This window comes from Neophocaena asiaeorientalis, unplaced genomic scaffold (assembly GCF_003031525.2).
Source record: "Neophocaena asiaeorientalis asiaeorientalis breed wild unplaced genomic scaffold, Neophocaena_asiaeorientalis_V1.1 scaffold264, whole genome shotgun sequence".
Classification (NCBI taxonomy): domain Eukaryota; kingdom Metazoa; phylum Chordata; class Mammalia; order Artiodactyla; family Phocoenidae; genus Neophocaena; species Neophocaena asiaeorientalis.
This window is the reverse complement of record NW_020185332.1, coordinates 2222780-2236427: the sequence shown is the minus strand read 5'-3', so window position 1 is coordinate 2236427 and position 13648 is coordinate 2222780. Positions and strand designations below refer to the sequence as shown.

The following is a 13648-nucleotide window of genomic DNA, read 5'->3' as shown; positions in this document are numbered from 1 at the left end:
CCAGTCTCCGGCGGGGCTTTTCCCTTCTCTCCCTCGTCCTTTCTCTCCCTCTCTCTTTCCCCTTTCCCTTCTCCACTGAGAGTTTTTAAACTTTGATGAACTCACCCAGCGAACTTTCTTAAAGGGGCCGCGCACACCGCGCCGTCCCAGCCCGCCGGAGGTGGGACTGGGTGCTGAGCACCCCGTGCTCCCTCGTCCCTCATCATCCCCACCCCGGCGGCCCCGCGCGAGGGGGCGCCCGAAGCGGGACTCCTGGATGGTCGGCTTCAAGAAGGAGTCTCCGCCTTGTACTTTGATCTGGGGTTATAGGGTGTCCGGCGCAATTTCACCCCCAAATCCAGCCATCCCAGCGTAGGGCTGTTGGGGGCTCGGTTCTGGGGTTGATGGCCGAGGCGAGCCGGACACCTGGGCTTCGGCCTCGGCTGGGCGCCGTTTGCTGCGTGACCTTGAGGAAATCACTTCCCCTCTCTGGCCTCAGGCTTTCAGCCCAGAGGGTGGGACTTAGGTCTCAAATTCCCCTGGGCGGGGAGACGAGTGTTGGGGATCCAAATGTTTATTAGCCCCTGGAGGCGTGGGGGGAGGGTGTGCACCTCAAATGACCGAGAAGGTTTCATTCGTGCCATCCACCCCCAGCTTCTAGGGTCCTCTCCTCCCTCAGCTTAAAAACACACACACACACACCACACACACACCCCTTTTCCCCTCCTCCTCTTCAGAGCCCGAGGTTTGGGCGGGGCTGTGGTGACTCCCCTCCGCGGGTCTCAAGGGCGTGGTCCCGTGTTGGGTTTTCCTCAGACTTTTGAAAACCCGCGCCGACTGGGACCGACCCCTGACGCCACCTTGTAAAAGCCCGCGCCCACGTCCGGTCGTGCCTAAAGCGCAGCAACTCTGAGTCCCGCGGAGCTGCTCGAGGACTGGGCTCCTCCCCAGCGCCCCGGTCCGCGCCCTCGAGCTCTGGGGCATGCTGGCCAGAGGCTCTGTCGGGACTGGGAAAGACACTGCCGAGAGGTGAGGGGAGTCCTGCGGGACCCCGCCCAGAACCTGGCGTCTCTGGGTGTGATCTGTCACCTTGCGCCTGGTTCCTGTTCTGACTTTCCCTGCTAAACCTGGTAGTGGTACCTGGATTTTAAGGTTGGAAGCGACGCACAGCGTCGGTGGAGTGAGGTAAGCGAGGTTTGCAGTCATGAACCAGTTAGGACCCCAGACCTTGGACAAGTGACTCAACCCTTCAGAGCCCCAGTGTGCCTACCTCTAAATGGAGCCGGCACTACCCTACAGGAGTATGGAGTATGGAAGTATACACTGTTCCTGTGACTAAGTCTCCCCAATTATAATCTTTCCTAACCTGCCATTTCACAGATGAGTAAATTGAGGTCTATAGGTAAGCAGTATCTTTTCCAATGACATTCATCTAGTAAATAATTGTTGAGCAACCACTGTGTGCTGTGGCAAGGCCAGGAACACCCTGGCTTCCCACTACCTCCACTGCCAACACTCCGTTCAGGCCCTAATATGAGGGAAACTGCTTCCTATAGGAATCGGACATTGCCATGAATGATGGTGCTTCACTTTACCCAGAGCTTTCTAGGTACTTCTCGCCTCTGGCACCTCCAGATAGAGCCAACCTGTGAACCCCCAGATATCCTGACCATCCTGCACAGGCCTCTGTCCAGTCTGGCTCTTTTCCACACCCCTTCTCCCTGCCCCTAGTATAGATATTCCCATTAGGTGTGTCTCCAACTTTGGCGGAGCAATGTTCTTCCTCCTTTACCTCCTCTTCCTGACCCTCCCCCCCCATCAATCCAAATACTCCCTTTCCTCAAGATTCATCCTACTCAGTCCTACTTGTTCCAGGAAGAGTAGCCTGGCCCATTTTCAAAACTCCGGTATCCTCTAGAAGTTAGTTTGAATTTTTCAAAGAGGAAGGATTTTTCATCTTGTCCTTCAGGTCTACATTTTATAGATGAGGAAGCTGAGGCCCAGAGAGGTGACAAATAGGGACTTCCCTGCTGGTCCAGCGGCTGAGACTCCACACTCCCAGTGCAGGTGGCCTGCGTTTGATCCCTGGTCAGGGAACTAGATCCCACATGCTGCAACTAAGAGTTCATACGCCGCAACTTAAAAAAAAAAAAAAGATCCCGCATGTCGCAATGAGACCTCGTGCAGATAAATAAATAAATAAATAAATAAAGTGCTTTAAAAAAAAGTGGTGACAAATAATGCAGGGTCCACAGTTGACTCCCATCACCATATTTTTCCGTACATGAAGCTGATATTTATTGCTATTCTGATGATATAGCAATTCACGCTTATTGTTGAATATTTGGAAGATTATAAAATAGTTTAGAAAATAATCTACCATGTAGAGAGAAAGGTTATTAATATTTCCTCCTAGTCTTTTTGTCTGTGCATATTTTAAAAAACAAAACTGCCAAACAGTTTAAATCGTCCTTTTTTTTCTTAAATCTATCATGAACACTTCTTTTTAAGTTCTCGAGTCATAAATTTTAATGATTGCCTAACCCCCATTAGATGTGCCGTAATTCAACTTACCTCTTATTGTTAGGCATTTGCATTATTTTTTCTTTTTTGCCTTCATAAGAAACACCTTATATAAGGATGCTTAATGCCTCGGACAGCTTCCTGTATGTGACCAGCCCTAAGCACTTTGAAGGCAGCAACTGTCTCATTCCTTCCTGTACTTTTTTTTTTCCTTTTCTTCTTCCTGGCTGCACCACGTGGCTTGTGGAATCTTAGTTCCCCAACCAGGGATTGAACCCGTGCCCTCGGCAGTGAAAGCGCAGAATCCTAACCACTGGACCACCAGTGAAAGCGCAGAATCCTAACCACTGGACTGCCCGACTGTGACCTAGTAACCTAGCCTCTAGCAGCCTCTTCAGTGTCACCCCCTACCCCCAGAGCCAGGCTCCATATCACCTCTGAGCTTCTGACATATCTGTTCCCTTTGCCGAGAACCGCCCCCTTCCCAGACACCCACTCCCTTTCCAGAATGCTCTCAGAGTGCCTTCTCTATGTTCTCTTGAGCCTGGAAATACCTTGTCTTGGAGTCTCAGCTACCAGATAGGAAAATCTCTGACTCTGTGACATGTCCACAAACCCTGTTAGTGAATACAGCCTCACCCCTCAATCTCTGTAGCCCCCTAGCCTCCAGCAAAGAGCTTGATGATTTGCAGGTGTTCAGTGAACCATTCCTGAGGCCTCTGGGTTATCTGGTGCCTGTGGCCCTTTCTCTTTGATTTCCTGTACATATTGATAAATTATCCTTTGGTGTTTCATTCTTGGGGTAAGGAAAAGAGTCAGATGGCTTCACTCCTAAGAAATGCTACCCTGGGACTCAACATCCTGAGGGTATGCCTGGCTACTTCAGGACAGGCCCCCCATTCTAACCCGGGTCCCCCACCATCAGGAAAGTCTGGGCAACAAAAAGGCAGGTAGATAGGGTGACCTTGAGGCCCAAAGGCTGGTGTGTATCTGAGTTGTATTTTCTTGGCACATAAGGTTTAAGCTGCTCTTGAGTGCAAGAGGTTTAAGGAAGGGAAGGGGGCAGGATGCTGGCATTTATAAAGTACCTACTCCTTCCTGCCCCAGACAGGTAATATGCCTTCTCCTGTAATCCATTGTTCTTGCTATCCCTAGTTATAGATTAGAAAACAGGCTCAGAAGAACTAGGGGAACTCGCTACTGGTGGATGGCATGGATGGTGGGGAAAGCATGGAACAGCCCTGTTGTGAGATTATCAGTTCATCTCTAAAATGGGAATACTAGCACACAACTTCAGGGGTGTGTTATATAAGAGTTCATGGTAAGCTCTTGATGGTTGTGATTATTGCCTGTGGTCCTACTTCTAGTTTGTAGGTCAAGGTCAGAGTGGTTGCAGGTCAAGATCAGAGACTAGGTCATTTCAGTCCAGAGTTCCTGAGCTCTCTCCTCTCCTCTTGCCTTCCTTACTCTGGGCCGCGTAGTTACCAAATTCGCAGGTTCAAATCCAAGGCAAACAGTGTTTCTAAAATAGCTGCACCAGAATATCTGGGTTTGAGTCCAGGTGACCCTGGCAACCTGTATGATGATGGGCAGGTAGTTTAATCTCTCTAAGGCTTTGTTTTCTCGTAGTAAAACTAGAGATGCCTTTCAGGCTTTCACAAGTTACCTAGGTTTTTGCAAGTGTTGAGTGAGATCCTGGCACTCAGAGTTCTCGGCTGGCCTCGAAGCTCTAGGGCAACTGGAGGGGTGATTATAAAATCAGCAAAGGAATAGAACCAAGAACTTCACTTCAATTCCAATCTTCCCAAGAGGCAGTGTCTCCCCCTCGATGCCCCCTCCCCAAAGATGTTATTTCTTCTGTCCCCACATGGCTGAAAACTAGGGGAGGACCCTCAGGTCAGGGATGGTGTCTTTTTTCATCTTTGAATCTTCTTGTGCCTGGCCCACGTCCTGGTAGAGGGGGTTCAGTAAATAATAGTGAATGAATGAAAGGCTTGGGTTTCCATGGAAAGAGCTCTGAGAGAAGTATTTTTATACTAACATGTCAATGACTGCATTTCCCCTCTCCCTACATGGGAGAGAGCATAGGATACCAGGAACCTGAAAGGGAAGCAGAAGATTGTTTCTGACAATGGTCAGAAACCCATGAGGGGTGTCTGGGCAGGCCAGAGGTTTCTGGTCTGGACTCTAGGCTCCCAACTTACACCTCCCTCTCAGCAGCCAAAGACCCTGCCCCACTGCCAGTTCCTACCCAACCACTGGGCCAGTGGCCTCTGCAGATGGGAAAACGGAAGTTCAGCAGCTGAAATCAACTCACCTGAGGTCACACACAAGGTACTGAGTTCATTTCATACTTTCTATGGAATTTTACAAGCAAGTGGCTTGGAAATTTTCTTTCTAATTAAAAACAAAACTAATCAAAGATCTTTTCATATGGAGTCCTCAAATGATCTTTTACTCCCCAGAAAGTCTATGTGTTTAGAAAAAGAAGAAAAAAAGAGTTTTAAGTTCTGGCAACGATTAAATGGCACTTGCTAAACTTTTACTGGTTTTGAGTCCTTCCTAGGGAGCCAAAGGTCATTGAGAATGGCTCTCTGGCCTGATTCCCTGCCTGAGTTGCTGGTCTCCCAGAGCCTGGGAGAGGGCTCTCCAGGCCAGACAAACTTCAGAATTGTCTGGCATGGCAGGGAAGTTGGTCCCACAGGGCAGAGTTTCCGAGAAAGACCAAGGGGCTGAAAGCAGGAATGGTTGCACTTGACCGGGGTCCAGTGGGGCAAGTGACAGTCTTTTGGGGGTGGAGCAGGGTGAGGAGGGAAGATGGCTCTACCCTCACCACTGAAGGTGGCAGTGAGGCTCCTGTGGCCTCCATCTTAACAGTCTTCTTTGCCTTCCATACAGCTTATTGTTCAAAAGAGGAGGGGTGCAGGTGCAGTCACTCTAAGGCCTTAGGGATTTAAGGAGGCAGCTGGGGGGGAAAGGGCGACGCCTAACCCGAAGGAGTGCTTCCCCCAAGGTGTGCTTCCCCCAAGGTGAGCGTTAGGGCACGCAGATCACAGAATCTGTGTTAGAAGGGGCCCTAGATCCAAGCCAGTGGACCTCACACTTGGCTACAGACCAGAATTATCTTTTGAAAAAGACAGATTCCTGGGGCCCATCTGAAAACAACTACATCCATATCTCTGAAGGCAGACCTTGGGAATCTCCTTGTACCCCAGCAGCTAGAACCCCAGTACCAGAATCCAACCCCCTGCATCAAACACTTGAATCTCCACCAAAAGCTAATCCAGCCTCTCCCCGAATCTGGGGAGAGGCAACTCCACCCCACCCCCAAACTGCTCATTCTACTGCTATAGCTAGCTATAGCTCTACTTACAGCAGTATCATTATCAGATAATGACTAGTGATAATTAACATTTGTCCAATACTTGGCCATTGACCTCTTAGCACAGAGGCTAAGCTGCCATATTCTAGACTGAGACAGGCCTGGATTCAAACCTTGCTGCACTTTATTTTTGTGACTTTGGGTAAAGTGACTAAGGACTCTGAGCTTCAGTTTCCTCATCTGTGAAATGGGGATAGCTTGTGTGGAATCACACAACAGTGCTTAACACAGTGCTTGGCATTGTGTCCGGTCACTTAAAAGTTTAAGTTGTTCTTCCGTTTAAACCCAAATCTGTCTCCCTGTTCCTCCACCCAACTCCTCCCTGCACTTGGCCCTGGGTTCCATAGCTCCATAGAGCAAGCAGTGCTTCCTGCCCTAGGGCACTCCTTACAGACAGCAGGCCCCTTTCCCAGCATCTGATCCTGGTTCCTGTACCCTCACACCCTGGCTGGCCCCTCTTCTGGACTGATTGGCATTAGGGGTGGTAAAATATTATAGGAGGGGTACTTTGCTCAGCAGGTCCAGACGTCCAGGAGTTCCTTGAGCATGTGGGGAACCAGAGCAGCTTATGTGAAAAGGGCTGCAGATCCCAGCAGAGAAGAGGGTGGCTCCCCCAACCTGCTAGTGTAAAGCTGCTAACCTAGGCTGCCAACCATGTGCCAGTGTGCCAGGCACAGGCTGAGCTCATTTACCTTTCATAGCTGGCTAAGGAGATGATTTTTCCTTATTTTACATTTGAGGTGCAGAGAGGTTAAGTAACCTGAGCAATAATGCACTGCTGTAACGGACAGGACTGGGATTTGAACCCAGCTCTCCCTGTACTCAACTCCTAGAACTAGAATGAAACAAAGGAGTTGAATCTGAATTGAGGTCCAAGTCCAAAATACAATTTTCTTCCAGGAATCATCTAGTGAGATATTTACTTTTTTTTTTTAATTAATTAATTATATTTATTTTATGGCTGCTTTGGGTCTTTGTTGCTGCCCAGGCTTTCTCTAGTTGCAGTGAGCAGGGGCTACTCTTTGTTGCGGTGCGCGGGCTTCTCATTGCGGTGGCTTCTCTTGTTGCAGAGCACAGGCTTTAGGCGCGCTGGCTTCAGTAGTTGTGGCACATGGACTCAGTAGTTGTGGCTCACGGGCTCTAGAGCGCAGGCTCAGTAGTTGTGGCTCACGGGCTTAGTTCCTCCACGGCATGTAGGATCTTCCCGGACCAGGGCTTGAACCTGTGTCCCCTATTGGCAGGTGGATTCTTAACCACTGCACCCCCAGGGAAGTCCCTATATTTGCTAATTTCTTATCTAACCGTAATCCCTTGCATTTACTGTATGCTTTATTTTTTTTCCATGAATGTCCACCTTCATTTTTTTCTTTTTCTTTTTCTTGGGAAGAGCTAATATTTGCACATGGTGTTCATAGTTTAAAATTCACAAGGTGCAAAGAACCTTGTTTTTGTTGTAGTTGTTGTTGTGCCGGATCTTAGCTGCGGCATGTGGGCTCTTAGTTGGGGCATGTGAGATCTAGTTCCCTGACCAGGGATTGAACCCGGACCCACTGCATTGGGAGCACAGTCTTACCCACTGGACCACCCATGGAAGTCCCAAGTGCAGAAGAATGTTGGAAACAGTTTGCAATTCTTAAAAAAGTTAAGCATGGAACTACCATATGACTCAGCAATTCCACTCCTGGATATGTACCCAAAAAAACCTGAAAACAAGTATTCGAACAAAAACCTGTACATGAGTGTTCATAGCAGCACTATTCACAAGAGCCAAGAAGTGGAGACAACCCAAATGTCCATCAGCTGATGAATGGATAGACAAAATGTGCTACATCCATACAATGGAATATAAAAATCCATAGAGGGACTTCCCTGGTGGTCCAGTGGCTAAGACTCCGTGTTCCCAGTGCAGGGGGCCTGAGTTCAATCCCTAGTCAGGGAACTAGATCCCACATGCCACAACTAAGAGTCCGCATGCCTCAACTAAAGATCCTGCATGCTGCAACGAAGATCCCACGTGCCACGACTAAGACCTGGAGTGGCCAAATAAATAAATATATTTTTTTAATCCATAGAAAGTATGGACATGGATAAACCACAAAAACATGCTAAGTGAAAAAAGCCAGACACAAAAGCTCATATTATTTGATTCCATCTTTATGAAATACCCAGCATCGGCAAATCCTTGGAGATAGAAAGCAGATTAGTGGTTGCCAGGGGCTAGGGGTGGGGAGATGGGAAGTGACTGCTAATGGGTACAGGGGTTTCTTTTTGGGGCAATGAAAATGTTGTGGAACTAGATCCAGGTGATGACTGAACAATACTGCTAATGTACTGAATGGTATACTTTTTAAAAATTTATTTATTTACTTTTGGCTGCGTTGGGTCTTAGTTGCTGCACACGGGCTTTCTCTAGTTGCGGCGAACGGGGGCTACTTGTCGTTGCGGTGTGTGGGCTGCTCGTTGTGGTGGCTTCTCTTGTTGTAGAGCATGGGCTCTAGGCACGTGAGCTTCAGTAGTTGTGGCATGAGGGCTCAGTAGTTGTGGCTCGTGGGCTCTAGAGCACAGGCTCAGTAGTTGTGGCACACGGGCTTAGTTGCTCCGTGGCACGTGGGATCTTCCCAGACCAGGGCTTGAACCTGTGTCCCCTATTGGCAGGTGGATTCTTAACCACTGCGCCACCAGGGAAGTCCTGAATGGTATACTTTTAAATGGTTAAAATGATTCATGTTATGTGGATTTTACCTCAATTTTATAAAAAGAATATTGAATATTAACCCCAACCCCATCCCATAACAATTGGTACTAGTTCCAGAAGATATTTTGAGCATTTATAAACATTTGTGTGTATAGTTTTTCATATAAATGGTAGCACCCTGTATATATTGTCGTGTACCTTGTTTCTTTCACTTGGCAGAGATATTGGAGATTATTCAACATCTGCACTTATCAGACTTGCTGTGTTCTTTTTTTTTTTTTCCTTGATTGAGTTTTTATTTATTTATTTATTTGGCTGCATTGGATCTTAGTTGCAACATGTGTGATCTTCGTTGCAGCATGCAAGATCTTTTGTTGCAGCACGGGCTGTTTGTTGCAGTGCTCCGGCTTCTCTCTAGTTGTGACGCTTGGGCTCCAGAGCGTGGGGGCTCAGTAGTTGAGGTGCGGGGGCCTAGTTGCCCCGTGGCATGTGGGATCTTATTTCCTTGACCAGGGATCAAACCCGAGTCCCCTGCATTGGAAGGTGGATTTTTTTTTTTTTTTTTTTAATTTTATTTATTTTATGGCTGTGTTGGGTCTTCGTTTCTGTGCGAGGGCTTTCCCTAGTTGTGGCAAGTGCGGGCCACTCTTCATCACGGCGCACGGGCCTCCCACCTCGCGGCCTCTCTCATTGCGGAGCACAGGCTCCAGATGTGCAGGCTCAGTAATTGTGGCTCACGGGCCCAGCCGCTCTGCGGCACGTGGGATCCTCCCAGACCAGGGCCCGAACCCGTGTCCCCTGCATTGGCAGGCAGACTCCCAACCACTGCGCCACCAGGGAAACCCTGGAAGGTGGATTCTTAACCACTGGACCACCAGGGAAGTCCTGCTATGTTCTTTTTATGTCTCTATACTCTTCCATGTCATGGATGTACCCTGATTTGTCAAGCCTGTCCCCTTTTGATGGACATTTAGATTGTTTCCAGTCTTTTGCTCTTTCAAACAAGGCTGCTCCCTGTGTGTGTCTCGTGAAAGGCTCGTTGGAAGTCTGCTGTAGCCTTATCCCACTTAGAAACAGGCCTGAGGGGTCGGGTGTCCTGAAAAAGTGCACTGGAAAGAGGGCCAGGAGCGCTTTGGTCCGGCCTTTTTTAGATATGCATGCGAGAGCAATGACTGATGAATAGGATTCCTGCTGGATTAATGGGCCAAAATGGAGGCTTTGGGACTGTGAGGCTGGAGAGGAAACTACGGACCTAATATGTTTTGTAAATCCCCCAGCAACCTCAGGTTAAACTGACAAGAAAGGCCTTTGGTTTTGCACTATGATAAGAACTCAGACATTCTGGTTTATTAAGCATTCCCTGCCCACCCCCCACTTCCAATAAAAGGTCACATGAGAGGCCTAGGTCAAGGGATTAACACAATATATTTAGTTGAAAAACGGTGCCCCAGATGGCACAGAGAATGAAAGTGCCAACTCAAAATACGATACTGGTGGACAAGAAGGCAAACTAAAGGATGTAAATAGCTTAGTTTTGTCCTGGTTATGAGTTGCTGGCAGGATGAGGGAATCTAAACCTTGTGCATATCATGCACCACTTAAGTCTGTTGTAAGTACTAAAGGCACAGATCAGGACAAAGACCTGCTTCGAAGGGGTGGAAGATTGAAAGTTTGGTGCTGCTGGGAAGAAAAATCAAGCCAGCAGAGGGACATCCTCTGATCAGGCAAACCTAAAAACTAAAATGAACCATTGGAGAATATACTGTGTAGCTCAGGGAACTCTACTCAATGCTCTGTGGTGACCTAAATGGGAAGGAAATCCAAAAAAGAGGGGATGTATGTATACGTATAGCTGATTCACTTTGCTGTACGGTAGAAACTAACACAATATTGTAAAGCAACTATACTCTGATAAAAATTAAAAACAAAATAATAAAATGAAAAAAAAAAAACAAGGCTGCTGTGAATCGCCTTGTACATGGGTCATTTCACACATGCCTCTATCTGTGGAGAAATTCCTACAAGTGGAATTGCTGGGTCAAAGGGCATGTACGTTTTAATTTTTCCAGTTGCAAAAATAATGCATACTTGCTGCATGAATTTCAAACAACTCTGAAGCTTATTGGTTAAAAAGTGAAAGAAGCCCTCACCACAACCCTAATCCCACGCCTCTGGTGGAGTTGCTCCTTCTTTCTCTCCTTCCCTTTTGGGGGCACTTCCTCCCTGGCCCTGGCCTGCAGCTCTCAGAGCCATCCCTGCCCAAACCCTGATTCTGGGTCTCCCCTCCTCCTACTGCCCCGCCTCTTCCTTCTCTCATCCCTCAGTAGAGACTTCCCCATCAATCCCCAGAGCCTGGGCTGGGATTGAGGCTCACAGTCAAATATAACCTATTCCCCACCAAACCTACCAATGTCAGGCCTCTGGCAAGTGCTTTCAAATCACAGAATATTCAAACCAAAAGGTTAGGGGCTTCTCATCCAACTCACATTCTGCCTTACATAGTTTTACACAGGAGGCAACTGAGGCCCAGAGAAAAGTATTTCACGTGGTAGTAAGTGCCCTGTAAGGATAAACAGTGACTTGGGTCCAGGAGTCTTAACTGGGTGGTGATATCTGAGCTGGGACCTAAATGACAGGAAAGAGCCAGGTAAACCAGTATATGCAAAGGTCCTGAGGTAGGAAGAAAATTTGTATATTTGACAGACAAGAAGAAGGCCAATGGACTGGAGCAAACAAGGTGGCAAAGGTACCCAGGGCTAATCACTTAGGTCCCTGGAGGCAGAGTGAAGTCATTCTGCAATGCCATAAGGTCAGCTTCTCTCCCGCTCCTGTGCCCCCAGTAGCTCAGCCTGAAGAATACAGCAGGGGCTCCCTGAACCTTGCTGAATGAATGAATCAATGAGCACTGTGTGTTAAAGTGAGTGAAGAAGAGGGGCAGAAAGGTGTGTTACAGAATCCTTGAACAGAGACATAGATTCAGACCCCAGATTACTAATTGTATGGCTTGGGACCTGCTGTTTTTCATAAGTATAATCATCATCATAATGGTAGCCAACGCTTAGAGAGCTTTGTAGGCCATATAGTTAACATCTGTGTGGCAGCAACTCAATTCTGCCCTGGTAGCTGTAGTAGGGAAGCAACCGTAGACAATGCAAAAACATGGGTTGGCTGTGTTCCAATAAAGCTTTATTTACAAAAGCAGGCTTTGGGCCAACCCATGCCTTAGAGAGCACTTAAAAAGTGCCAGATACAGCTGTAAGAGCCTTAAGTGTATTAACACATTTATAATGAGAGGCTCAACAGCTCATTGTTCTGTATCTCATTTGGGTCTTGGACCCCCTTTAAGTCTCAGGTGGTGTCTCTGGATGTTTGCTCCAGAAATCTACACATACTCAGATACAGAGCTGTGCACACAGTTGCGGGGCGGGGGGCGGGGGGAGGCGTTAAGGACCCTTTGAGGCCTTTGTGGGCCTCCTGAATGGATAATCCCTACGGCCTCTTTTGCCTCAGTGACCAGGTCGGGGAACGCCGGGGCGGCAGGTGGGTCTGAGAGGTAGAGTGGGAACCAGGGACTTCTGGGATGGATACTACAGTCTGGGACAGTAGTTGAGGGGTTGGCTGACAAGAGGCCACCCAACCTCTCTGCTAGAATCTGTAGTGTTAGCTCTAGATGGCTGTCTTCCACCCCAAAATGTGCCCACTTGGTCGCTGGAGGAGTTCCTTCCCAACTCAATGGCAGAAAAAGCCTAGCTTGGGGCGGAGCCCTGCAGGAGACCCCCTTAGTCCTGTCTCCTGGCAGCGATGGTAGGTCAAGCACAACTCTGTGCCTCTACTGTAAAATGAAGGAGTTGGATTAGACTCATTCTTTCCAACTACAGACATTTATGGGCACCTACTGCATACCAAAGACTACATTGGAAAATTGTGAGCCATTATGTTGTACACCTGAAACTTATACAATATTATACATCAACTAAACCTAAAAAAAAAAAAAAAGAGTACATTGGACCCCACCAGTGATGAAATAGCCTCAAGTACAAAGAACTACACCCAAGAGGAATGAGAGGCCACTTGCAGCCTTCAGCCAGGTCAGCTGGGAAGGTCCCTGGGAGGCCCTGCACTGGAGCCAGACCCTGAAGATGGGTAGTTAGGGGCATTCCCGGTAGAGGGAAGGGTGTGGGAAAACTCAGGGTGTGCAGGGCCTGCTTTGGCTGGAGTGTCAGGTGAATAGAGAGGAGCTCTCTCAGGAGCAAAGCAAGGAGAATTGGGTCCACAGGTGGTTCGGGCCCTGCCTGGTGAGAGCTAGACCAAGGGTCATCAGGAGGTGACAACTGCAGGGCCTTACGGGTGGAGAAAGGGGCAAGCACTGCGCCTCCCCGAGCTTTGTGGGAGGGGAATGGTGGGGGACAGAGGCACTGGAAGGGGGACACGTGGGCAGAGGGCACTGGTGGCAGGACACAGAAGAGAGTTGGTTATGGAGCTTCCCTGGTGGCGCAGTGGTTAAGAATCCACCTGCCAATGCAGGGGACACGGGTTCTGTGTGCCTAGAGCCTGTGCTCCGCAACAAGAGAAGCCACCACAATGAAGCCTGTGCACCACAACGAAGAGTAGCCCTCGCTCGCCGCAACTAGAGAAAGCCCGTGTGCAGCAACAAACACCCAATGCAGCCAAAAATAAATAAATATATTTTAAAAAAAAAGAAAGTTGGATTTGGTAGGATATTTTTCTCTCAGGCGATTGGAAATGGAAGGCTTGAGCTAGGGAGAGATTAGGGAAAAGACTGCCCAAGGTTAAAGGCAGGCAGTGGCCGCCTTCTCAGAGGAGAGATGTTGGTAAGTGCTTTCAGAAGTTAAGTCTGGGAGGCTCTGTTGCTCTCCTTCCACCACCAACAGTCTCTGGGAGGTTCACAAAGCGCATTAGCATGTGAAAGGCTCAGGAAGAAGTGGGGTTGGGGAGAAGAGAGTGGTTTAGCTCCATTCTACTCCCTGTGAGGTTGCTGTGGGTCTGGGGGCTCGTGCAGGATCACACATGGACTTCCTGGAAGAACATTTCAGACAAATAAATAAACT

The 13648-nt window shown here is 48.4% G+C and overlaps 1 protein-coding gene across 1 annotated transcript in view; it reads right to left on the bottom strand.

Annotated features, from left to right (window-relative positions):
* RBPMS2 (RNA binding protein, mRNA processing factor 2) overlaps nt 1–206 on the bottom strand; it is a 24889-nt gene extending 24683 nt beyond the window's left edge. The window contains 1 exon segment of the mRNA XM_024735230.1: nt 1–206. This exon segment is cut by the window's left edge and continues 85 nt beyond it. Coding sequence (XP_024590998.1) covers nt 1–206 — 206 coding nt within the window.
* Between the last annotated feature and the right edge of the window lie 13442 nt (nt 207–13648).